The following is a 26,654-nucleotide window of genomic DNA, read 5'->3' as shown; positions in this document are numbered from 1 at the left end:
GCCAGGATGGGCAGGTGGCTGGGGAGTTAGTGAAAGAGATGGAGAAATAAAATGGTCCGCTGCGGGGATGCAGAGGCTCCACGGTGCTATTTGAGATGCCCTCAGACATCAGCCTCTGCTCCCTTACCCGTCGTATAAGAATTCCAGTTCGAGTCCCCCATGGTCCCTTTCCTGACCAGCCCCGAAGAATCATTCAGTGAATCCACAAACACGGGAAAAAGATGAAACATTCTGAAGGCTCTTCTTCAAGCCACATGAATGTCGATGGGTCACCCGTGGGACTGATGAAGCTTTAGTCCTATGAGGCAGGTCCCCTTCTGTGGTTCTTCTGAGGAACCAGAATTCATACAGGGGATGTACTATTTTATGAGATGGAGGCTTGGCAGAGAATCAAATAACTAAGCAAGCATACTGCTGGTACTATGTTAAAATAAACAACTGCCAAGCAGGGGGTTGGGAACGTCTAAACAGATACTTGAGTGTGAAGGATGGTGGAGGTTTGAGAGGACATGGCTGCGGGCCCCCTAGTGCACACGGAGGAGGCAGGCTTGCCAAGGGCTGTAAGTCTCTTCTGGCGCCTCTCCGAGGAGCAAAGCGGGGGATGGGAAAAATGGAGCGGAGCACGGGGTTGACTGGTTTGGGTGACGCCTCAAGGGGCTGGGTGGGCTGAACCCAAGCCGGGAGCTGAGCCCGGGCTCCTCAGAGAGCACCCAGGCTGCCTGGGGTCTGGAAGGTGGAGCTCCTGCAGGCCCCTCTGCCTACTTAACCAGGCTGACGGTGCTTAGCAGATGGCTGTGCTCTTGCCCATCACACTGGCACAAATGAAGAAGGCTGACAGTGGTCACTGAGGGCAAAGGGTGAGGAAATGGGCCCTCCCTATGCTGTCAGCAAGAGGCCTGATGGGTACAGCAGCTTCCGTGGAGAGCAACTTGATAGAAGCTGTTGTACATGGCGAGATACCTAACTCTACCCCAGCGATTTCACAGCGAAGCAGAGCTGCTCTCCAGGCCCAACCCTCCTGGGTTGTTGGGACAGTGAACAGCGGGGAGCCGGCCAAACGCCCATCAACGGGAGTGGCTGCCCGAGGACGGCACTTCGGGCCCTTCCATTCAATGCATAATGTGCAAACAAGCTCCATCCGTGTGTCCTGACAAAGGAAAGCCCCGCTGTTAATTGCAAAAAGCAAGCTGCAGAACAAGATATGCGAGATCCCATTTGTGTAAAAACTACAGCGATGGTCATGCATTCAACAAGTATTTATCACGTGCCTACTAAGTGCCAGGCCCATGCCTGGACCGGGGTGACGGTGATAAACAAGACAGAGTTTGTGCCTACGAGTATGAACTTATGTGCGCCAGTGCAGAGAACAAGGTCTGGGAGGAGACATGCCCAGCCCGAGCTGGGAGTTACTGCTGTAGAGGCTGGAGGGTTAGGGAGCGGCCGCAGGACGCTGGGAGGGGTGAAAGGGTACTTTCACTTTTTACTCTACACACTGTATTATCTGACCTTTTTATTTAAACAACATGAATGTGTTTCTGTATTATTTGGTGACCTTTAAACAGCAAAGAAAAACATGGAATTACTGACTCAATGGCAGGATCCCAACCTGACTGTTCCCAGGATGGGTGCCCACTCTAGGGGTGCATGAGGGGCAGAGATGGCGTTAAGTATGAGTCCATTTTCCAACCAGAGCTGAGGTTGTGATTCTGCATCATTTCCAGGCCCTTTGGGGAAAAAAGGTTTGCAGAGCACTGACTCCAGCCGCCCATCCATCTCCTTTGGAGATGGTCTTGGCCATGACTGGGGTGACTTGGGCCATGACTCTCAAGACTGAGGCTGTGCAGCAGAGGACAAATCCCCATGACAGCACTGCGCTTCCTCGGCCTGCCCAGCCGGGGATCACTGTGGGCCTTCTATCAGCAGCTCTCTCTCTTTTCTAAGCCCCATCAAGGCCCTTACCCACACCCAGCGGAAGTGGTACACGGAGAACAGCCATGAACATCAGCCCTCCTGGCTAAGGACAGCCTGACTCTGCCTAGGCCGTGAAGAAGAAAGCAAGAAGTCTTGGGGGCTGGTTCTGCTGTGTCTTAGCTGTGTAAACTTAGGCCGATCACGTGACCTCTGGGAGCCTCAGTCCTCAAAGATGTAAAATGAAGATGTTACCTCTTCAGAGGTGCAGAAAGATTCCACAAGAACCCCTTCCCCCCTCTGTGAACCCATGTAAGGGGACCACTGAATCCAGGTGTGGCCTCCAACGCCCTGGGGAACTTGGTAACAAATGCAGATTCCGGACTAGTTTATCAGCATTTTAAATATATATCCCTGGTGACTGTGATACATAATTTGTTTGTATACGTTCCCTGATTCCCTGGAAGAAGTGTTGAGACAGGAATAGAACTTTCTTCCCTGGGGCGAAAAGAAATCTAGGATCGAATCCCCCTGTATTACTCAAGCTCAGCCTTCTAAACCCACGCTCCACCAAGCAAAATCTGTCGCATTTAATATCTGTAGGTGGCCGTAAAAAAATAAGAAGTAGTTTGGGTTCATTTCATAAATTAAAAATGACAGTGCTGACTATTAAATGTGGCTGTACAACTGCCTTACCACCCCACCGCTGTAAGATGAAAAGCACAGCCAAGCCCAAGGGAGGGGGCACTACTTCCTGGACGCCCTGGGAAGCAGACGGGGCTCTGCAGGCAGGTGGGGTCCTGGAGGTGACTAAAAGCACACCTTACGTGCGGACCCCGGGGGGGACGTGAGGTGGCTTTAGAAGGCACACGTGTGAATGGTTACTTTTACTTTAGTCATTCTATATTTATCTTCACATGTAGTGAGAGAACTATACGCTTATTACTACGGATCTCGAGATTTCTGGTAAAAGTTAGGATTAGCTTAACCTAGCCCACCTGGCCCTGCGAGGGAGTTATTGTGAACAGACTCAAAGAAAAAGATTAAATGAATGATAATACACTTGGTTCTTTTACGTGGCAAACACCTCCGAGGTGGTACTTGAATACTTCCCGCATGGGGAGCACCGGTACCCGGGTGCCTCTGCTGAGAGGAGTGGACGTGAACTGAACGGAAGAGACAGGGTAGCACTGATTTAAAAGATGACACCAGGCTCCTGAAAGGCAAGCACTGGGGCCGTGTCCAGGCACTCAGGCCTTCACGCCGTCTCTGGGGCAGTGGTATAAAGTGACTCGGCAACTGCCACTACCTGAGGGCCACACGTCTCGGCTAAGTCTTTAACAGGGGAAGGAGCTACCCCTGAGTTACTGTCCCAAGCATTTATTACGGCAAAGCACTGTGAAGACGACATGGATTCCCTCACAGAATCCTCATTATACCCCCTAGAAGGGGGAACTGGTCACTATCCCCAGATCGTGGGTGAGATGAAGTCACCTGCCCAGGGCACAGAGGTAGCGAGTGGGGACCTGAGCTGGGCGGACTGGCCCAGCCTGGGCTCCTAACCACGACATCCAGGGCCGCCATCTGTCAGGCCAGGGCATGAGCCCAGGGACCCCCACCTGAGCCTTATCCTTGGCTCTGGTGCTTGTGTGCACACCCCAGAAACCAAAGAAGTTTCTCAGACCAAATCTTCTTCAAAATCAAGCACATCACCAACAACAGCAATAATAGTAACAGTGCACTTCCAGGAAACCGTGGCTCTGTGCTTTACACACGTTATCTTATTTCATCCTCATGACATCCCGGTTGAGTACCCATGATTTATTATTCTCCCTACATCACAGAGGAGGCAACGGAGGGCTCGAGAGGTGAGGTCACTTCTCACAGCACACAACCACCAACTGGCAGAGCTGGAAGTGGGGCCCGGGCCAGCCAGGCCCCAAACCTCACGTCCACAGCCCCTTCCGGCCCTTCCGCCTCCCAGGTTTCAGCCTTGCCACCCGTGTCATTATCTCCCTCAGTCCACACACTGCTGAAGCCCTGCAGGGGCAGCCGACCAAGATGGTCAAGTGGTGTCCATGCTCTGCCGGCCTCCCTCGTCTCTGGTGGCAGTGCTGGGGGAACCCAAGGGCAGTTCTGGAGCTTCCTCTGGTGCCGGATGGTCAGCCAGCAAGAGTGATGGTTTAGGGACATGACCATTTGCAAATGAACCCTGCTCCCTGAGTGGGCCTGCCCCATCTCAGCCCGGCCCAGAACTTGCTAACATCTTGAAATCAGTCAAGGCCTTTTTGCTGAGATTTTCCCTTTGCCTTTCAGCTTCGGTCTTTGCTTCTCCCTCAAGGTCAGTCCCTCAGATTTCTTCCTGGCTGAGTAGGGGGGTGGGCCTGCGTGCTCCTGGTCCCCCAACTGCCAGCTGTTGAACTAAGGGGCTCCCAGGGATTAAGCAGAGGATGTGTATTCACCAGCACGGCAGAGACATTCACTGTACCAAGCGGTCACGCCCTCCCATCTCCCCAGCCTCCACTGTCTCTCCACCCTCTGACAGTTTGGTGAGGCCACAGGGGCAGTGAACAGAAAGCTCGCCCTTCTGGCTGAAGCAGCTCTCTCGCTCCTCCCTGCCCTCCACTGTGAGAACAGGTGTGCGCGCCAGGCGCTGCAGCTGCGGGACTGTGGAGCCTCCGTCACCCCAGCCTCCGAGCGACGTGAGGAGCAGGGCACCCCGCTGACCCACGTGGGAAAAGGAGCGTGAGCAGGAAATACATCTCCACCACACGAGGGAACGGAGGTTCATCGTTCCCGCAGCGCAGCCCGGCCTGACCTGGAGAAAGCGGCACCTGGCACGCGGGGCCACAGACCATGAGATGAAGCCGCTCACGAGTAAGTCACGAGGTTGGTCTTGGGTCTGGCAACCCAAGACCGCAGCACGCAGTGACTGCCTGTAACGCACAGGCGCCGTGCTAAATGGTCTTAAAGCATTTCCTCACCAAATCTTCTTTGCAGCCGTATATTATGCTGTTGGGCCTCCTTATCCTTATTTTGCAGATGGAAAAACAGACACTTGTAAAGATGAAGAGGGCGACCGAGGCCTCGTGGTGAGTGACAGAGCTGGGACTTGGCCTGAGCCCGGCTGTGATCGCCAGTCTGCTGCCTCCCAGCAGCTCCCTCCCTGGGGACTCAATCTGAGGTGATCGTTCTCTCTCCTTCCGTAAAATCGCCACACCGTTTGTCTTTTATAAGCCATGGATGTGCCCTCTGACCATCCAACTAAGGCTTGTGGCATGAAAATGGGCCTGTCATGTTCTGCTCTGACAACCAGGCTGAAAGCCCCTTCCCACGATCCCATCAGGGACAAGGATATGGGCTTCTCAGCCCCGTCTGTGAACAAGTCCAGAGCTCGGCCCCAGTTGGGAACAGGTGTCGAAGAGGTGCCTCTCAACCCCTCAGACGACGACGACGAAAGGCTCCCAGGAAGAGGGGCTCTGGAGCTGGCTCCCTTCCCCCACCCCTGCAAAGCCATCTGTTTGCTATCAGCAGAAGAACCGCTGATTTATCTGCGGGGCCAGGAGGGGCCTCCCCAAACCAGGGCCCACAACCGCCGTGAGTTATTCCAGCCAATGCGCAGCCATCTGGCCACGGGCCCTTTCTGCCTCTGGAATTGACGGCACAGTATTAATTCTCCTCGAGGTAGTCACCGTCTGGGCCTGGGCTGCTTCTCCCTAAGCAGTGTCCTTCAGAGCAGCTGCACAAGGGCAGGCATTTCAAGGGACTGGGAGAGCACCAGGGAGAGCGCGCTGTGATTTACTACACATTTGGACGCATCCATTGACCTGCAGAGTTTCAGGCTGCCTCCCTCCACAATGGAGATGACTCATACAGCTGGGCACGCTCAGAAGACGAATGCTGGCCCGTCAAATCCAGTCCTCATCTCATTCTAGCTCCCAGTGAGCACAGAGACCAACCCAAAGCGAGGGAGAACGTCAGATGCTGTCAGAACGGAGAGGCCCCCAAATACGTCCCTGGCCCCTGGAATCACTGTCTGTTTTTTGAAAACAAAGTCAGTGTCCCCATTTGCAGGCTGGATCCTAAGCCACTCTCTTGTTTCCATTCATTCACCTGCGGCAAATCTTCACCAAGGACCCGTTACGCTGTCAGCCCCAGGATTCAACCGTGAACAAAAGAGTCAGGGTTCCTGCCGCAAGCAGCTTGGTGCCCACATGAATCAAATAGCAGCACGAAAATAGAAAATTACATACAGTGGCCAGCGCAGTGAAGAGAGAGATCTGGTGGCCAGATAAGGTTCTGCTGGGAAGTGAGCTGTCAGCAGAGATCTGAAGGATGTCAGGGAGGGAGCCAAGTAAAGGGGCCCTGGTGGCAGGAGAGAGCGTCCCAAGCAGAGGGGCCTGGCCTGTGCGAGGGTCAGAAGCACGGTCAGGGAAACTAAAGAGGGTGACACAGCCAGGACCCAGGGGGGTGGTGCAGCTGGAGAGCAGGCTGAGGGCCCGACTGTGCAGGCATGGTGGCCCTGGAGGGCTCAGGTCTTGAACTCTGCTGGTCAACAGCGACAGCAGCAAGGGAGAGCTGAGCTTAGATGTGCTGCTGACAGAGGCCAGGGGCCTGTGTTCCCCGCACTCTCTCCCTGACCAGGCCAAAAGCCCACCACTGGTTTCCATCCTGGTAGGTTATCACAGGCAAAGGCAGCTCAGGGCTGTCCTTCCTTCTCCCGAGGCAAACTCCGCGACAGGTTCCCCTCAGACGGCCTGCGTGGCCCTCCCAGCCGACAGAGCAGCTCGACAGGGAGGGGAAGGTTGGCAGGAGAGGGTCCCCAGGTCAGGAGAGAGGGCTGGGACCCCGGGCCAGGGCCTCGTGTTTATTGTGGTCTCCAAGCCCCACCATCGACCAAAACCAGCACTGGAGAAACTGGAGATGTTATTACCTGTGCTGAGGAGGAATAAGGCTTCAGGGCTGAAAGAGCTGGGTGACACAGGATGGGAGAGGAGGTGGTGGGGTTTGGTGGGTGGGAGCCTGGGCACTGGAGGAGAACGGGCCTCGGGCCAGGTGCTGGCTGGGCCCCTCCAGGCTGTGGGGTGAGGCGTCTGCAATAAACCCTCAGACAGAGCCTGGTGTCTGATGAGCTGCCAGTGAGGGGCAGCTCCTACCACCCCTACCTGCTCAGCGGCTTTGGGTCTGCAGGATTTCTCAGAGCCCTTGACTGGGCTCTCCAGGGGTCACAGCCGGGAGGATAGGCCGGAGGACTTGCTGGAGGAGGAGCTGCAACCTTAGACCCCGATGGGGAGCTCCCACTCTCTCCCTGACGAGGCAGGGAAGCCATCCATCTGCAGCTGACTCTCCACCTCCCACAATTTTCTGAGTTAAATACAATTTCACACCCACGCACAACCAAACAGCAAAACCAGCATATAGATTCACCAAACATGGATATTTTAAAACTTTAGATCCCGGGTGGGAAGGACCTGCTACCCTGGACCCGGCTGCACGTGAGTCTGGCCTTAGGAAGAGGGTGTGTCTTTCTTTTCACGATAAGAGGGAAGGCCGTAGAAAGGGACTGAAGAGGCAGGGCCCCCCTGTCTCTATTCCCAGTGCCCGGCCCGGGCCCAGCTGGCACGTAGCAGGGCCTCAGTAAATGGCTGTGGAGCCAATGCAGAGTCGTCCCTTTGGCCGCCTGAACACACAACTCATTCCCAACTCACCCGTAAACCCATCAGGATTTAAGCCTTGTCCAGTCTCACTTTTAATTCCCAACTTTTCACCCAAATGAGTTCCTGTCTTGGTGTCACCCAGTGTCATTTAGGGCGTGGGGTGGGGGCTGTCGCTTGTTTTCAGGAGAAACGCTGTCTTCCCAGCAGGAGGAAGTGAAAGCTGGACCTGCTTGTAGGGGTGGGGCGGCCTGGGTGGGGACGTGGCACCACCCATGAGCCCAGGTCCCTGGCCCTGAGGGGAGAGTGACTAAATCAGTGGATGTGGATTCCATAAAGCAAGCCACTGTGCTTTCCTGTTACGTACACACAGGTGCTCGAACGCACACACACGTACACCTACACACACACACGTGCACACACGCAGTATCTAAGGTTATGGTAGGTTTTGTGTTGTGTTGTTTTGTTTTTTTAAACAAGAGCTATCAAAATCGAGGGAGGTGTCTGCACAATTTTGCAAAACCTCAATTCTCATACATATACTTAAGGCCTGAATCAGAATGTTTTTCCATCATGGTCAACAATGTTCTCATTTCTTGAGAAAAACAAAACAAAACAAAACAAAAAAACAACAACCCGAAACATTTATTTTATTTCACTTTTACATCCAGCTACTTTAGTCAAGGACTAACATTCTGCCACAGACCATTTAATGACCAGAACCCTCTAATCCTTTCCCGGAGAAAGGTCCTTCTCAAAACCCAATGGGGGCTTTTGATTAAAATTCCTCCTGGCCGAAATCGGCTGGAGAGAACTCGCACCCTTAGCACGGCTGTCCTAGACTAATGGCATGGGGGAAGAAACCATAAGGACCCCTGTGGTTTGAGGACCCGAGGGAGTGGTGCTGTATGTGTGTGTGTGTGGGGGGTGGTGGTCCAGGACTGGGGGGATCAGATGGCCATGGACGGTGACATTGGAGCCTTTTAGGTCAAAAAGGAGAGCTTTGGAGAGAAGGGAGCCTGAGCTGCCTGGGAGAACACCAACCACAGGAAGAGTCTCGGCAGCAGGAACCCAGAGGAAGGAAAGCCCGGCAGGAAAGGCAGGAAGTGGCTGGGTGCTGGAACCGGGGGAGGCGACCTGGGGAATGTCAGTGGGCAGAGACCAGGGACCACCTGGGGATGGTGGCAGGAAGCAGGGAGGCATGGAGAGAAGAGTTTTAACCTGTACTACCAGAGTGGGGCCCTGCCGGGCATGCCTCAGCCCTACACGGGGCTGAAGGTTCTGGAAGATGTGGTGGGAGGTGGGGTCTGGTCACATGACCCAGGAGCACCTGAGGGGTAGCCATCCCTAGCCGGTGCATTTGCTGTTGGTTCTCAGGGACTCCTTAACTGCAGGGTGTCACGCAGGGCCTCCGCCCCATCTGCTGCCAGTTTCCACATCCCACCCATGGTAGGCAGCATAATGGCCTCCAAGGATGTCCATACTTGAGTCCCTGGAGCTTGTGAAGGTTTCTTACAAAAGGGATATCACAGATGTGATTAAATTAATGACTCTGAGATGGGGAGATGATCCTGGATTATCTGGGTGAGCCCTGTCTAATCAGAAGAGGTCCTTAAAAGTGGAAGAGGGAGGCAGACAAGGAGGTGAGAGTGATGGGATATCAGAATGGTCCAACCCACCACAGTTGGTTTGAAGATGAAGGACGGGGCCAGGAGCCAAGAATGCAGGCAGCTAGAAGCTGGAAAAGGCAAGGAAACAATTCTGCCCTGGAGCTTCCAGAAAGGAAAGCAGGCCAGTGATTTTAGCCCAGTGAGACTTCTGACCTACAGAACTGTGAGATAATAAATGTATGTGTCGGGCTTCCCTGGTGGCGCAGTGCTTGAGAATCTGCCTGCCAATGCAGGGGACACGGGTTTGAGCCCTGGTCTGGGAAGATCCCACATGCCGCGGAGCGACTAGGCCCGTGAGCCACGATTGCTGAGCCTGCGCGTCTGGAGCCTGTGCTCCGTAACAAGAGGCCGCGATAGTGAGAGGCCCGCGCACCGCGATGAAGAGTGGCCCCCACTTGCCGCAACTAGAGAAAGCCCTCGCACAGAAGCAAAGGCCCAACACAGCCATAAATAAATAAAAAAAAAAAAAAAAAAAAATTAAATGTATGTGTCATTTTAAGTCATTAAGTTTGTAGAAATTTGTTATAGCAGCCACGGGAAACGAACACATCACTCAACATTCTAGACACATGGTATGACCAGGTTGCCATACCACCTACGTTGTCTTCACTTAAGATCCCCCCTGCCTGGAACGTTCTTGCCCAGCTTGTCTGCCTGCTGAACACCCACTCAGAACAACACTTAGCTCAATGGCTGGGGCTCTCAGAAGCAATTCCTGTACCTATTCACCCCCACCCCCAGCCAAGGCCCAACTCCCCGCTGTTCTCCCCACTGCACCCTGCAGTTCCCATCAAAGCACCCATATCCATCTGCTGCTGTAATTCCTGCCAGGACGCCACCAGCTGCCTGCAGGGAGGGCTGTGTCTTATTCTTCTTCCTTCACATTTCTAGCACCCTGGCAGTGCCTACCACTCTGTAAACGATGAACACGCTAGTGGGTAAGTGAATGGATGGAGGGGTTGTAGCCCAGAGTCCAGTGTTCAAGTTCTGCGGTCTGAATCCTGTGTATGTGTCCTGGCTCCCCCACTTCCTGGCAGAGTGTGACCCTGGGCAGGTTATTTTACCTCTCTGTGCTTTGGCTTCCTCATCCATAAGATGGGGATAATAACAAGACCTACTTGGCCAGGTTGTGAGGGTTAAATTAGTTAACCCATGTCAAATACTTACAACAGTGCCTGGCCCAAGGAAATGGACCAATACGTGGCACCTATTATCATTCCTGTGGGATCCAGCAGAGGATGCTGAGCACGAAGGGAAGAGCTAAAGCCAGGGGCCAGGGAGACCTCAGGGAGTGGCATCAGGCTGCATAAATCTAGTCTAGAACCTTCAGGAGACACTGCCTGGCCCTCATGTTTCTACCTCCAGCGTCCTCTGTATGAGTCTGGTGCTGGGGCTCATCGGGCTGAAGGGAGCAAAGGGAAGGGGGCCCAGCGGTGAACAGAGAAAGCGGTAGATTTTCATCAATTTTGCTGCTCTGGAGAATGCAAGCCATCACTGGGAGGGAGGCACATTTTATGAGGCACCAGTTACAGGCTAAAGGTTAACTGGAGTTATTTAAACGACATGCCTATTTCCTGGCTTTGCACAGCTCTGGAAAACCCCGACTGCACTTAGAAAGATGTAAAGCATATTATAAAATTCAAAGGCCTGGGTACGGGTGATGAAACAGATGAATGCAAAAGATAACCTGGATGTGCCAAACTGAAAACCAGGAAGCTGCATGGGGCTTTTTGCACAGGGATTTGGCAGGTAGAGGAAAGGTCTACTTCACCTTGAATCTGGTATAAAAAAATGGCGACCCTGAGCAGACCAAGGGAGGAAGGAAGGGAAGATGGGATGAGGACGTTTAGCTCTCAGTTATAAGCAAAACAGTTTAAACAGTGGGGAGACCTGGAAAGGCAGGCTCAGTCCACGGCTCCTGAGCCTCCTGGTCTGGCTGTCTGCTCCCAAGGCATTTTTTACAACTGTGCCTGAAGCAGAGCAGGCTGTTTCCAGGCCTGGCGCTGGTCCAGGACACCTGGAGAGTTAGGAACGGGCTGGGGCTTCAGTGCTGCAGAGACTGCTGGGTCAGCAAGGGTGGTTCTCGCCCAGCCCGCAAGCAGTAGGATGGAGCAGTAGGGCTGGGCTGGGGTGGCGGTCTAGGAGGCCCAGCCGGTCACTAGGTACTTCGTCTCTCCAACAAGGTGCTCCAGGCTGGAGAGGTGACGTGATCTGTCTTCAACTAAGGCAGAAGCACACTGCATGCACGGTTAACTTACACAAACTCAACTGCATTCAGGAAGGGAGTGGGGAGAGAAATGTAAGTTTAGATATTGCGGCTGCTCTGGCTGCCACCCCACTGAAGGAGCATAGCCTGAGGGGCAGGTGAGACTCGGTGCCTCCCTCGAGGGTCCTCAGGCTCTCCTGCCTCTACCCTAGGGGCCCCTCCCAGTGCCCAGCGAGACAGTCCCAGGTAAAGACTTGAGCACTCACACAAGGAAGCCAACCTCCTCTTCCTCTGGTGCTCAGGACAGGTCAATTTCAGCCCTGGAGTGAAGACCGGCTGTGCTGGCTCACTGAGGGACGTGACTCTCCTATGCTTCACCTTCCCAAGGTGAAGGGTAACCTGCACGGCACAAGCTTTCCACCTGACAAGTGGACTTCAGAACCTAGAGAGAGATGTGGCCACTGCATCATGCCACAAAGCCAGCCTCCCTGGTGACATCCGGTTGCTTAGGAGGTGGGCAAGGAGAGCTCTGAGAGGGAACTGGAATTCATGAAGATCAGCAAAGCAGAGACCAAGTGTTAAGTTCCAGAAACTTCCTCATTCTAACACAATGTTTTGCAACACTGGCTATACGATGGAATCCTCTAGGGAGCACTTAGAACTAGAGAGGCCAGGGCCCATCCCCAGAACAAGTGAATCAGAACCTTCTGTAGTGGGGTCTGGGCACAGATAGTTTTTGAAACTCCTAAAGTGATTCTGAGGCACATGGCGGGTTCTGATACAGGGAGCCCTGGGCCAGAGACTGCCCGCTCCGTCCCCACCCTGGCCTGCAGAGTTAGGGGCAAGTGAGCCACCCCCAGAGCAGTTCCTCTGATATGCAGCCACAGGCAGGGCAGCATGGCAAACCAATTTTCGCTTCTATTTCCAGGCAGGTCAAAGTGGAAATGACAATTTAAGCATTTCAATGTCCCAAGATCGGTACTCCGTACATTTCTCGAAAGCTCAGCAGAGCAAACTACATTTGACATTCATTGGAAAAATCAGTGCAGACGGCTTGCTGTGCTGGGAAGAGGGTGATCCTCCTCATGGGACTCCTTCAGTCTTTAATCAGGACATTCTCTTAAGGCAGATTCAATGGTCTAGTCTATGTTATTCCAGTTGCTTCCCATGCCTCGACTTCAACACATACTTAGGACTCTAGGTGCCAACCTTCCTAGTACTTCTGCCTCATCTGAATGCAACACGTCTCCCTCCTCAGCAAGAGGCGGAGGAAGGTGCTGGTTCATTTCCCCCCATTCCTGGTCTTTAATGGGGGACCGGGGTGGGCTGGAGGCTGAGGACCGGCTGAAAGCAGAGCAGGGTTGGCAGCAGGACAGGTGCTGGAGACGGTGGCACCGGTGTCCTGGGCCGAGGGAGATGGCAGGCTCAGGGCAGGCGCCTGCCCCGTCACAGACCTTTGGTAAAGGTCACGTTGTCTGTTGCTGCTTCAGTCTCCCCAGAGATTTGTTCTGGGGGTTCTGTGGTTAATCAGAGAGCAGGGTCAGAGGCCAACACTCCGCCCCAAGGCCTGAGCAGTCACTGGATCCCGTGTGGTCCCTGGCGGCAAGGCAGGGCGGTGGAGGTGAGCAGGAACCGGCGGCTTCGGGGTGGGGAGGCCTCGCCGAGCGGGCTGGAGTGAGGGGTCTTGAAACTCAACGTTAACCCTCAACCCCACTACCCCACGAATTTCTATTTCCTGTGGCAGCTCACTGCCACTGCCGTGCCATCAGCCAGAAGTAAAGAAGTGATCACGGAGGCCGGCTTCAGTGCCCAGGGCAGGACTCACCTGTGAGCCTTGTGAGTGGAGGAGCACAGGAGGGAGAGAAGGGGGAGGAGGGTGGGGGCCTTGTCACGCAGGCTCTGAAGAGCCCAGGCAGGACTCTGGAGGGGTCTGATGGCCACTTTACGAAGGAGATGGGAGAATGGGCAGCGGAGGAAGATGCACGCCAGTCACAGGGTGGCTTCCAGAGCTGAGATCAGGGTGGAGGCGCTGAAGCTCTAAGCAGGAGTGAGATTCTGGATCTCTCTGAGGCCTGAACTGGCTGCACCGGCAGAGCCTGGTTGAAGGGATGAGAGGAGGTGGGATCCTCCAAGGCTTTCGGCCCGAGTGACTACAAGGACCAAACTTCTGTCTGCCGACAGGGCAAGATGGTCAAGCACGAGGGGCTACTCTGTTGGCCTCTGCTGGCTGGGCCCCGTAAAGTCGCCAAGCACTGCGCTCAGCACGGCAGGCAGCACCTCTCCCGCGAGGTACAGACAGAGATCTGAGGTCAGGGGGACATGGTCATGTCTGACACAGAGTCTGACAGCGCTAAAGCTGGGACCCCACCGCTACCTGGACACCCATCCACTCTCCCGGCTGCCCTGAGATGCGGCCGCAACCACCTCCCAAGGGGGTGACATGCCTCAGAAGATGCTCCTTGAGCAAATCTAAGCCACAGGTCCCCTGTGATCAGAGAAATCAAAACCGTGGCCCCATTTTCAAATGCCTGGGAAGGACTGGGGTTTGGAAAAAAAATACTTAAATTGCAGAATGCCTTCAGCAGAAACGATCATTTTAACAGGCAAAGAAGGAGAAAGCTCAAAACCCGGTCTCTACACTCAAACACCTCACCTCCCCAGTGCACAGGACGGAATCTAGAAATCCTGCTTTGTAGAGGGAAAAAATAATAATTGTTGTCTTTTTCAGAACTGTCTAGGACTACTTTAATACATAACCAACAACAGAGGGCACAGCCATTAGGTGACCTTGTGATTTCAGCAGAACATGTCTCTCTAATGTAGCTCAATTATGATTTTAAGTTTATAAAACAGGGAAAGATTACAGGAATATACATTAAACCACATCAATGAGTGCTACTGAGGAAAAAAAAAAAAGGTCCAGCAGACAGGTACCAATCAAATAATCAATACGTAGGAAACGGCTACATCACCCTGCTTTAAGAGAACCAAATAATGCTGCAATTGGATTTACTTTAAAATTTTCCACCTGAACAAAACTGACAGCTGTATTATAATCACATTTCCAGTCACTTTATAAGATACAAATTTCATTTCTCCATATTTCTACTTCATTTCTGAAAAGGGGCCAGCAACATTATTCATCAAGCACACGGAGAAGCAGCCTAATTCATAGGGGTGGCGGGGGGCGGGAAACGCTGTTAATTCCATGTTTTCCGTTTCCTTAGAGAATTGGTGGTTTAATTCAAACGTGACTTTTTCTGATCAGTCTAGTTCAGGGTTCTAGTTTCAAAGAAGGGTAGGGAAAAAAAGAGCAGCATGTTATCCCTTAGGTAAAATGATCTGGAATAGCTCAACTGGTGAAATTAGGACAATCTACATTTTTAGAAAATACCAAGGTAGGTTTAAGATTCTTGGTATATTTCAACAGGGGGGAAAAAGCCTGCATTGGGAACCTGACTATTCAAATGTTATGGTAACGATGAACAAACATCATGCTTTCAATTCACAATCCAACTGCCTCAAATTACTCAAGACAACCTTTAGAAATGCCACTTTCATGTTAATGAAAGTGCCTTAAGTGTTTATGCATAATTTAAGAGAGTGCTAAAGCTTTAAACAGTTCAATCCAACAAGCCTTCTCTGAGTGCCTACTATGTGCCAGGCCCTGTGCCAGGCACTAGGGATAGAAAAACAAAGTGCTAAGTGCATGTTTGAGGTGTGCCTGGGGAGGGTGGAGGAGGAGGGCTACCCAACCTGGCACTGAGGAGGAGGGAGGCTGGGAGCGGGGCTGGGAGGGCAAGCCTGGCAGAGGGGCCACCTGGGCAAAGGCCCAGCAGAGGGGAATGGCAGAAAGGCTGTGTCTAGGAACCTGCAAGCAGCACCACAGGCAGGTGGGCTCAGATGCAGGGAGACATAAGGCAGAGGTGGAGGGCCAGGGGCTCTGAAATCTACAAGTGGGGAAAGTGATGTGTTAAATCTACAAGTGTGGGCTAGATTTGCCTTTCAGACACAGCAGCAGGGTAGATGGACCAATGTGGAACAAGGCCATGGGCTGGGATCCCACATGGAAGACACTGGGCACAGAGAGTCTGGGCTGGGGAGGGGGCAGAGCTGCAGAGGTAGGATGGCTGCTGACCCCCTGGCCCTGGGGTTGGAGCAGGGTCAGGAGTGGTTCCAAGCCAGCAGGTGGGGATGTGAAGAGACCCAGCATGGACCGTATTCCCTTTAAAGACAAAACACGGTGGGGGAGTGCAGGCCGAAGAGCCACAAAACCACACTTGCCTGAGGTGGGACTTCAAATGCCACCTCCAGACTTGCCTCTCAGGTTTCATGCTAACAACATTAGTCCTCTTCAGCGTCAGCACAAAACAAACCAGTTCTCCGGAGCCCCAGGCCTGAATGCTTGAACTAAGTTGTCCCCAAGGAGCCATCTGGGTCTGAATCAAGCCTCCCCTACAGGTTTCAGTTCTTCTCCAGTTAGCGGGCACCCACCTTCCTGAAAGTCATCTCTCCAAGAAATTTATCTAATTAACAAGCTTGTGTGACCACCTCCACTTCTCAGTGCATCCCCTGGACGGAAAGAGTCGCGAGGCTTTGCTTTCTCAGAACTCCTGAAGAGCACCGGCTAGTCCAGAAGACTCACTCCGTGCCCTGCGTGCAGTCCAGATGGAGAATGCTAATGACTGTTTCCACTAGGAAAGCCTTCGCACACTGAGGATGCTGCCGAGCATTTTTTGATGGATTCACTCTTTATCAACAGAACAGTTCTGAAGCAGGCAGTATCATCTCCCCACCTTCACAGATGAGGAAAAGGCTCAGGGAGATTAACTAGTTCACTCAAGATCACACAGCTGGGATTCAAACCCAGGTTTTTCTGAATCCAGAGCCCCGAATCCTAAACATTACACTGCTTGTTAATTAAATGTTGGATTTTTCAAGGACTTGATTTCTCTCTTTCCACTTCATTAAGCTTTTATTTTGAAAAATTTAAAACTTTCAAAAAAGTTTAAAGAACGGTACAATAAACACACATATGCTCTTAACCTAGATTCATCAATGGTTAATATTTAGTGGCATTTGCTTCCTCCCTCACTATACCCACACACTCACACATTTTTATATTGTGAATCATTCCAAAGTTGTAAGCAGCATGGCACTTTACCCCTAAACTCTTCAGCCTGTATTTCCTAAGAACGAGGACATTCTCCCACAGAACCACAATGCCGTCAACATCCCCAAGAAAGGTAATACTGATCTCGATTACATTATCCAATCGCAATCTATGTGCAAATTTTTCCAATTTCACAAAAAAAGCCCTCTAAAGCTACTTTGTTTTTATTCCTCAATCCAAGATCCAATCTCAGGCGACAGTTGTCATGTCTCTTCCATTTCAGTAATCTAGAACAGTACCCTGGCCCTCTCCATTCTGTTTGCTCTCCCCTGACACTCCCATTTACGAAAAGTTGTCTAAATGTCCCGCATTCTGGGTTTGTCTTTCAGAGTCTTTATTACTTATGCTCTTTTCTCATTTTTGCCAAGATGAGGCACATGACTGTGACTGGGCCATCAGCAAAATAAGGCAACATAGAGGATTTTCCAGAACTGACAGGACCACAAAACTAGCCCTGGCCTTGCAAGAGAAGCAAATCAACGAGCTCACATTTTCACGGACTTACAATCAAACCACATAACTTGCTTAGGGAGCTTCACAATACTCCTGCTGGAAACGACTCTTTAGACATTCAGATGAGTACAGCCAGAGATGTCCACTTTGTCTAAAAGCTCTCGCCTACAAGGGCGTTAGGACGAAGCACACAGAGTGCTGGAAACTGGGGAAACAGGGAATATATAACATTCACATTCACATTCATTAACAAGAGGATAATAAAGAGAGGGAGGCTTGGTCCAGAATTCAAACGCAGATGGAGAATTTGGAGTACGATTGCCACATGTGGGCGTCGTGGACCTTGTACGTGCCCATAGCTGTGCTTGTTCTGGGGCACGAGCGGTCTGCAGGCGGGGGGGGGGGGGGGGGGGGGGACACAGCCAGAGCAGAGGCCCGTGGTGGGAACATGCCTGGTGTGTCTGAAGAACAGCAAGGATGCAGAGAGAGCCAGGTGGTATCGGGTGATGCCCAGCCTCATAGGCCCCTGTAAACATCTCTCCTCTGCGTCAGAGTGGGACGGAGGCCACTTGGAGCAAAGGAAGGACATGATCTGACTTAACGTGTTAAGAGGATGACACTGCACACAGTGTGGAGAATAAACTGTAGGGGACCAGGCAGAAGCTAGTGACCGGTTAAGAGGCTGCCGCAACAGTGCAGGTGAGAGATGATGGCAAGCCAGGCGCTGAGGGGTCAAGCTGGGAGAGACGGTCAGATCCCGGATGTATTTGGAGGGAAGCGCGGCCTAGGTGTGCTGACCGACAGGAAGCTGAGTTTGAGAGAAGGAGGGGAGACAAGGAAGAGCCCCAGGTGTTTGCCCCCAGGATGGAGCGACCTGCTTCCACGTGGCAGGGGGGAAGGCTGCGTCCCCACGCCTCATTCCCCACTGCCACTGGCCCAGCCACAACCTCCTAACTGGCCTCCCTACGACTGTGCCAGGCGCGCCACATACCCTGCCTCACTGACTCCTCCCAACAGCTCCGATTTACACACGACGAAACTGAAGCGCCAAGAGATTAAGTTATTCGTTGAAGGTCATACGCTGGCAGGCGGCAAGGGGCCGAGCTGGGATTTCTCCCGGCACAGCGTAGCTCCCGAGCCCACACTCATAACCACGAGGTTATGTGGCCTCTCCAGACCCTCGACATGGCTCACAGGCCTCTGCCGGCACCGTCTGACCCAGCACTTCCAGTTCTAGAAGTGCACATTCGGGATGGCTGTCCCCGTGGACACCCTCCGATGGCTTCCCACTGCACTGGAGCTGAGATCCTGCTCGTCGCAGCCCCTCTCTCCCCTGCTCCTTTCCTGCCAGCTGCATGGGCCTCCTCCAGGATTCTGGGAGGCCGTACCAAGCTCACTCTCACCTTCGCCTCCCGCTCTGACATCTCAAACTCCCAGGCCTCATCTCTGCATTTTCTCATGCAATCTTCTGGTCCCTCCTTGCCTGTGCCTCTCCAGAGAGGCTTCCCTCACCAGCCTATGAGGCCTTTTCTCCTAGTTAATTCTCTAGCCCTGGACCCTGTTCATCACCTCCACAGAGCCACCTCAATCAACCTGTGACTGTGCCTTTAGTATTTACTTCCTCACCTGTTTATGGTCCCTTCCCCTGCCCCCAACTGCAAGCAGCACAGAGCAGAGACCAAGTCTGACTTCAGTTCACGATGACATCCTAGATCCCAGCACTGTGCCTGGCATACAGCAGGTGCTCAGTAAGTAGCTGAATTAATGGATGGGTTTTGCTGAATGGATTTAAAAAACCAGAATACAAGATTAGGTGCGTGCCGCACATGGTATGGTTACAACTATGTAAATAAATGTCAAGTGCCCACATGGATGCTTCCTGAGGATGCCTGGTTGCCTGGCATCTCTTTTGGGTGTTTGGATAATGGGGGAATTTCCCCTACTGTCACTGCCCATGTTATCTGGACGCAGGCAGACAGGCAGGAACCTGGCTTCTCCTCTGCTTGTCCTCAGAGCGCTACTGGGTTGTCGGTCGGTAGGCCCGGCGGTGACTGTGCAGGAGTGCCCGCCCGCCTGGATGCCTGGATGCGGTACAGCACCCTTCATCTGGGCCCACGCAGCCAGAGCCATCTTTCTTACCCCCCAAAACGGCGCCATCTTACAAGTGATGAACTGATTTAAATATTTCAGGATGCGCTCCTCAAAATGTTGTCAAAGCAGAAAATGCCAACCCCTCAGCACCCCACAGTGTGAGTTTTATCTCGTTCATTCAGCAGCTGCTGAGGGGACGCCAGCTCTCATTCACCAAGCACCTGCTACGCGCCAAGCTGGGCGCTGAGTGCTTCATGAACGTGATCTCTTTTGATCTTCAACAGCCCTCCTCGCAAGGGCTTTTAGAACCATTTTAAAGGCAAGGCCACTGAGCCTCACGAGCATTAAGACCCTGAGCAAGGTCACAAAACTGCTTGCTTCCAACTACAGCAGGGGCTGCAAAATCAAACGTCAATGGGGCCAGGTGGGCAGAACACAGGAGAGCGCGGGCCCGTCTCCGGGCTCCACCCAGAGCAGCGGCAGGGCTGGGGAAGCTCACCATCTGCAACGGTGGCAACCAATTCAACCAAGGAGAGAAACCCAAAGTCCTTAACTGTTAGAGAGAAGTATTTATAGACGCAGTAACATGATGTCTTCCCTTTGCTTTAACACACTGGGGGAGGCGGGGAGCAGGGGTGGTTAAAAGAGAAACGGTGGAGCCAAGGAAATGAGGCTTAGCACAAGGGCAAAAACTACTGAAGCTGAAGCCTGTGTGTACAGAGACTCTATGTTCCCTCTAAAATCTAATCGATTCTACCTAGTCAAGTCTACTCTAGTCTTCCCTCCCCCTCCCCCTTCTCTTCCCCTCCCCCTTCCCTCCCTCCCTCCCTCCCCTTCCCCTCCTTCCTTTATGGCTGCCAGTCCTGACCTCCTCCCCACACCACACTTCTTTCCAGTGAAAACAAAACAGGCCTTCAACACAGTTCACTTTTTTTCTGAAGGGGTGACGGCCTCTTTGATGCTCTTCTTTGGAAGCCTCCTTGACAGAGCTCACCCGCCACACCTGGCCCTGCTGGACATGTGGGATGGCTTCTGAGTGCTCTTATGCTGTGGTTTCTTATCAAAGTGTGACAAGTTTAGTAAATACACTTAAAGTCTCTTCCTGCTGCGGAGCTGGCATTCCTTTAAGCAGACCCTATCACCTTAGATAAAAAGTTGACCAACCCCCAAACACTTCTCCCTGAGTCAGCTTCCTCAAGCTTCAGGGAGACAAAACACGACCTCATAAGAAGCAAGCCCAGCCTCCAACATTCAGCAACTGCGAATGCCTTCACCTACATTAGGAGGTTTCCTACCTTTAGTATACACAGGAAGGCATTTTGTGAAGTGCAAAGCATGTTAATTTTTCCCCAATGGAAGGTGAGACGCTCCAGCATTTAAGAATAAACACCAAAAAGAAAAGTCAACACATGCGTATCTTACTCTAGTACCACATGCTCATAAAATCCATAATTCATAGTATTTTCTGGACGGCACCCTCTTTAGCAAAGACATAATTTGCAATCAGGCTGGGTAAAGACAGACAGCCATTACTTTCTTAATGGCCAACTACCCAAAAAGGCTCAGTTAAGTGATCTCAACTAGCAATCTAATCAATTAAAATTGATAAGTGAAATACTTTTAACCTTTGTTTCAGCAGGCCATTCCTAGTGGGAGGAGGGAGGGAATATGAATTCCCAGCATAAAATTTAATTCCATTTCACGGATGCAAACATTCTTGCTGTCTTGATGGAGTGGCCCCCTTTAAAGCACACTGTTTCTCTCTCTTTCCTTGAATCCAATCAGAGAAAGATGGGTTTATGGGTCTCTCCAGCCAATTCCATCAATTTAAACCTTTACAGAAACCCCTGTGACCATTTCTCAAGGGGGAAAACGGCCAAAGAAGATGGGCATAGAGCACAGAGGGGACGTAGCTTCCTTGTTGTTCCGAGAGAGAAGGAAAAAAGAGCATAAACCAAGAGGATGCAAGAAAAAGGAGTTGGACAATCAGGTAAAACCCATAATAATCATTTACCGAGAACCTTCCATGTGTCAGGCAGTGTGCCCTGCTCTTCATAGGCACCACCACATTTGATTATTGGGTAATACTCCAGTTTCCTGAGCATATGCGAGGCACTATGCTCGGTCATATTCTGTTTCATATTACAGTTCACTCAAGTCTCAAAACAGCCCCGTAATGTAAGGAAGATCATCCTCATTTTACAGGTGAGGAAACAGAAGTTGTGGTGGTTTCAATCATTTGCTCGAGGGAATACAGAGCAGGGCAGGGGTACCTGGCTCAAAAGCCAGCCCTCGATGGTCTATATCATAATTGCTGGTCACACAATTGAATGAGTTTTGTTAAAACTCATTCAATTGTACACTAAAACTTGGTGAATTTTATTGGATGTAAACTATATTTCAATAACGCTGATTTAAAACAAGGGCCCTCTCATCACCGTACACTACAGAGCGGCCATCTGCTGCTCCTGCCTCTCCAGCTCCCATCTCTTCTTTGTGATTTTCCTTTGAGGGCCCCCTCCTTCCTCACCCCCAGGTGATGGGGTTCAAAAGGAACAGGTCCCACCTCCCAGCACCACAGCTGAGCATGTGACCTTGGCCTAGCCAACTTCTATAAAAGTTATAGGGAAAGAGAAGCTCTGTTTCTGTCAGCGCTGCTTAGCCAGTTCAGCAGATCTTGGCCATCTTGTCACTACTTGGTGAGAGCCCTCTGGAGGACGAAGCCAGAACAAAGGAAAGCAGAGCTGAGAGATGGAGGGTGGCAGCTTCCTGATGACATTGCTTGAGTACCTAGATCTAGCCATGCCTGAAGGCAGAACTACTTCTGGTTTTACAGTAGTTATCAGCGAATTCCCCTTTCTTTTTCCTTAGGCTAGTCTAAGTTGGGTTTTCTGTCTCTTATAACCAAAGAGTCCTAAAATATCATAATGTCTTTAAGAAACAAAAAACTATCTTGCCCATCAGTGTGCACGTGCCCCACAGCAAACAGAGGAAAAAGAGAGTTATATGAATATGAGAAGGGTTACGGGAACATGACCAGGCTTTATACCCACTGTCTCCTTTAAATCTCAGCCTCACACTGCAGCGTAGAGCACTGAGGCACTGCGTGGTTAAATAAGAAGCCCAGGGTTGCAGGCTAAGCACATGGTTCTCTGGCTTCCAGAGCCATCATCTTTACCTAAATGCTGGTGATTTGCATTTTTGAAAGTTTTCTTTGTTTTAGCAGCAGAATCCTTTAGAATCCTCATTAAAATCATACAGACAACCTTTAATACACAAAACCAATCAGACTGGTGCTGCTATGACTATACGGAGGGTAGGGATCCTGGAGCTGTGCCCACCCCTGCTTGAGACCCCAATCACCATGCACAGATCTTTCAGCAAAACCCCCGCACAGCGCCCACTGGCCTCCAGAAAGCAGGGCCCACAGACTGACTTCAAGGTGCCCAGAATCTAGGGCCCTTTCTTCGAAAGTTTCGTGTGACAAGCACACTCTGTTAGCTCACGGTCACGAATCAATCCCAGTACAACATGCAGGTCGCACATGACCCTCTGAGCAATGCGTGAGCCAGCCTGGTGGTGTCCCCCCCGCCGTGACTTGGGGTGACCAACTCACTCAGATCAAGGACGTCATCCGTTTTGATCAGGTCTTCCTCCCGCGTCAGTGGCAGCTGGGTCTCGGGCTGCCCTCGCAGTTGCAGTGACAGGGAACGGAGCATGAAGAACACCCGGATGGCCTGGACCAACAGTTTGGAGAGCAGAGAAGATGGAAACTGAAGTCATTTTGGTGAGATGCTCCATACGGAGAAATCACACAGTGACTCTTGATTTACAACAAACAAAATAAAGCCCCCCTCTCTCAGTCATGGTTCTGGTGCTTTCAGAGCCAAGATAAAAAACAATCAAGGATGCACCCTGTTTTCAATTATCCACAGGTTCAGGTTTGGGCCACTTCACCTCACTGAGCACCTGTCACTCGCCAGGACCTTTCCTCTAGTGTCATGTGACCTTCATGACACCCCTGCTCAGCAGGCAGCCCCGCTTTGCAGATGAGGCACTGAGACCCAAGGAGGCCAAGTGACCTGCCCCCGGCTCACATCTACGGAGGGCAAGAACCAGGCCTCTTCCAACTAAACCAGCATGGAATTTGGAAATCCAAACCATGAGTGTTTCAAGGACCCAGCTACTGAATGTGGGGGTAAGGGAGACAGAAGGTGAGATGCTGGTGGGGTTCAGCACCGGCCAGACCCGGCAGCCCTTCACCCGGGAGCCTCGGCCCCTTGGCCTTACAACGGGGGCTGTGCCACTGACAGGGCAGAGGACCTGGCACCTGGCAAGTGTGCAGTGATGTCAGTGCCCCGAGAGCCCCTCAGACTTCCCCAGCCAGCTTTCTGGGGACACAGGTGGCCCCCATCAGCACAGGGATTCCTGGCCCATCGAGGAGGAGTCTTGGCGGACTCCAGTGTGAGCAGGCATTTCCAGAGAGCAGAAACAAAGCAGAATCCCAGGCCTTGGAAGCCAGACAAGATTGTGCAGAAAGCAGCCTTCACCCTGGGGTTAGCCTGCTCTGGAGGTACCCTCCCCTTGAGTCCTAGATTGGGGCTGACTTGCCCACCAACAAGAGGCCAGGAAGGGGAGGGGCAGCCACAGGGGAGGTGGCCTCTGGGCCACTTTCCCTGACTCGTAGCTGGTGGGCCTGCCCGAGGGAAACGGCTCCTGAGTCAGACATACAGGTCTGCGTTGGACTCTCAGCTCCACCACGCTGGGCAAGGCCCCTGACCCCCACGAGCTACCATTCCCTCCTGCGTGAAATGGGGGAGGGAGTCTCTACCGCACAGGGCTGCTGGGAGATTCTGAGATGACCCTGGCGGGGCAGCAGCCAGCACGGGGTCCGTAAAGGGGCAGCCACCCCTTACTCCCGCCACTCAACATCTGGGCACGGGGAGGCCACGGGGACAAACCACTGTCGCCACTGGTGAGCCATGCAGCCGCTTTTGGGTCCTCTTGTTTCCAAGTTCTGAGGCTGTAGGCCTGGGTCACTGAGACGGGAGGCTGCCCTTTATACGACGAGGTGCCTCCCAAAGCAACAGGCAGGGGGGACAGATGACTGCCCGCAAAGAGCCAGGCTTGCACTGGCTCCCGATGACCCAGACAACCAGGGTGCCCGTGGGCACCTCTAAACCCTAATCCTGCCTTGGCCCAGAACTGGCAGGAGACCTTGGGCCAATTACTTAATTTCCTAATGCAGAAAACTGGAAGAACAGTCCTATCTCCTGGACCTGTTCTGAGGTCAGGTATTCCTCTGTCAACCAGAAGCACTAGAGAAAAGATAAGCTTTTATATGATAATGATGGTGGTGGTGGTGGCATTGATCAGATTGTTTTTAACGTTTTAAAGTGCAGTCTTCATAAAGACATCTGTAATAATCAGAGGAAAAAGAGTTGTAGTTTCACTATAAACCCAGCAACACAGGTTTTCTTTATTAAGCACCAATTGCGTGCCAGGCACCATAGGCACCTTATTGCAATGTAAAGATTTTAAGCAGGAAGGAATGGAGCTGAGAGGGGCAGGGCGATCAAGTTCACACTTGAGAGAGGTGAGGTGGGGGCTGAAACCAGGAATGTTTGATACTTGTGTCACTTAGGCATATACACAAGAGAATTCAAACCCAGCCCAAGTGCAGAAAGCCCAAGATGTGGGGTCACTTAAACTATTTGGCTGTTTGAGCTCTCAAGTAAGGAGTCCTGACCTCGGAGATGAGGGGAAATAAAACAGAAAAAGGAAATAAAACAGAAGAAGGGTTTTCCTGTGTCAAAAACCCATTCCTCTCGGAGTTCTGAAGGCAAAGAAATCAAGCAGGACCAAAGCTGGGGGATGAGAAAGGAGAAACGTGTGTGGCTTCCTACAGCCCGATCACTCTGAAAACCAGAAACCTTCCAACATGAAAGGAGCCTGGAATTGGGCTCCTAAGGTAGACCTTTTTGATAAAACATCTGCTTTTGCTCTTCAAGTAACAAAATGGAAGATATTTCCAGGAATACAAAATAGTAACAATAATAAAATAATTAAAACAAAATAAACACCCCCAATAATACTTTTCCTGCGTCCAGCCCCAACTCCTAAGAGAAGGAAGAGCATGTGAGAAGCCCACACCCATGAATGTGAGGGCAGGTTCCCACAGGGCCAAGTACTCCACTTGGGCTCCCATGGGCGTCTATGCGGTTTGGCAGGCATGGTGACCAGCCCCACAACTCGGAGAGTCCACAAAAAAAAGGTGAGATACCAGGATAAGGGTCATCAGATCATCCCACTGGCCTCTAAAACAATAACCGCTCCCTCTGCTTACCCATGGCCTGCCAGGTACAGGTGAGGGTTGTACTGTGTCACCTCGTTCGAGCCTTTGAACAACCCTGCATGGTTCCCATTTTATAGACAGGAAACCAAAGCCTAGAGACGTTAGGCAGCCTGCCCAAGGTGATTCAACTAATAACCAGACTCCAAAGTCTGTGTTCTTCCAACCACATGCCTTTGCCTTCAAAAGACTGAAGGATTAGGGCCCAAGCTTTTATTGAGTGTTTTTCTTGACTTTGCTAAATAAATGTGCAAGTTTAAAAGTATTACTGAAAAGGAAAAAGGCATTCTTATTCTTTGAGATGTTTTCATAGAACGATTCGAAGACTGATTCTGGAAGAAGAGATTAGATTTGGAAAGGTGTGATGGCTGACCAAGCTCAAATATAAAGAAGAGACTTTTCCGGTTTGCTTCCACGCAGCTGGGAGTAAGCCCTGGCAAGGAGAGCCCCATGAGTGGGGTGGGGGATGGCTTCCAAGTCAGACAGACCTTGGTTCATCCTGGGGTCAGGCGAGTCACATGGATCCCCCGAGCCTGGGCTGGAGCTCTGGAAATGGAGTGCCCACCACCACGATCACAGGGTGGGAGACAGTGGAGGGGACACCTTGAGCCCTGGAGCAACGGTTGGTCCGAGCCCTCTCTCCCGCTGCCCTTGCCGCGTGTGCAAGCTGATGAGTTCAGGCGACAGTCATTCTTAAAAGAGTGCTGAAGCAGTTTAAAGTGGGCACAGCCCTTTGGGAAAGCAATTTGGCAATATGTAGAGAGTCACACAAAAAAATGTTCATACCCTTTGAACCAGAAATTCCACTTCTGGGAACTTATCCTAAAGAAATAAGCCAAAAGAAAGGAAACACTGTATTTGTGAAGCTGCTCATTACAGTTTAGTTGAAAATAATGTAATACTGGGAGCAACCAAAATGTCCACCAGCAGGAAAATGCCTGAGTAAGTTATGGCAAAAGTCACCAGATAAACTTTTTATGCAGCAGTAAGAAATTAGGCTTATTAAAACTGTATCACAGTATGAAAAACTTCTTGCTCTACAATGGAGAGAGAAAAGCAGCAAGGATGAATGCAAGTCCATGGGTCCATGCCCCACGCAACCATGAAAAGATGTGTTTGCAAACAAAAATGGGAGGAGACACACAAA

General features: G+C 51.7%; 1 protein-coding gene across 11 annotated transcripts in view; it reads right to left on the bottom strand.

The window, feature by feature from the left end:
* CLEC16A (C-type lectin domain containing 16A) overlaps positions 1–26,654 on the bottom strand; it is a 207,838-nt gene that overhangs the window by 80,587 nt on the left and 100,597 nt on the right. For all 11 annotated transcript variants that reach the window (XM_061209908.1, XM_061209910.1, XM_061209914.1 and 8 more), the window contains one exon: positions 22,772–22,892. In XM_061209908.1, the coding sequence (XP_061065891.1) occupies positions 22,772–22,892 (121 nt within the window). The remainder of the gene's footprint in view (positions 1–22,771; positions 22,893–26,654) is intronic.

Source organism: Eubalaena glacialis, chromosome 13, assembly GCF_028564815.1.
Source record: "Eubalaena glacialis isolate mEubGla1 chromosome 13, mEubGla1.1.hap2.+ XY, whole genome shotgun sequence".
Taxonomy (NCBI): Eukaryota; Metazoa; Chordata; class Mammalia; order Artiodactyla; family Balaenidae; genus Eubalaena; species Eubalaena glacialis.
Note: the sequence above shows the minus strand (reverse complement) of the source record. Positions and strands in the feature narration are given on the sequence as shown.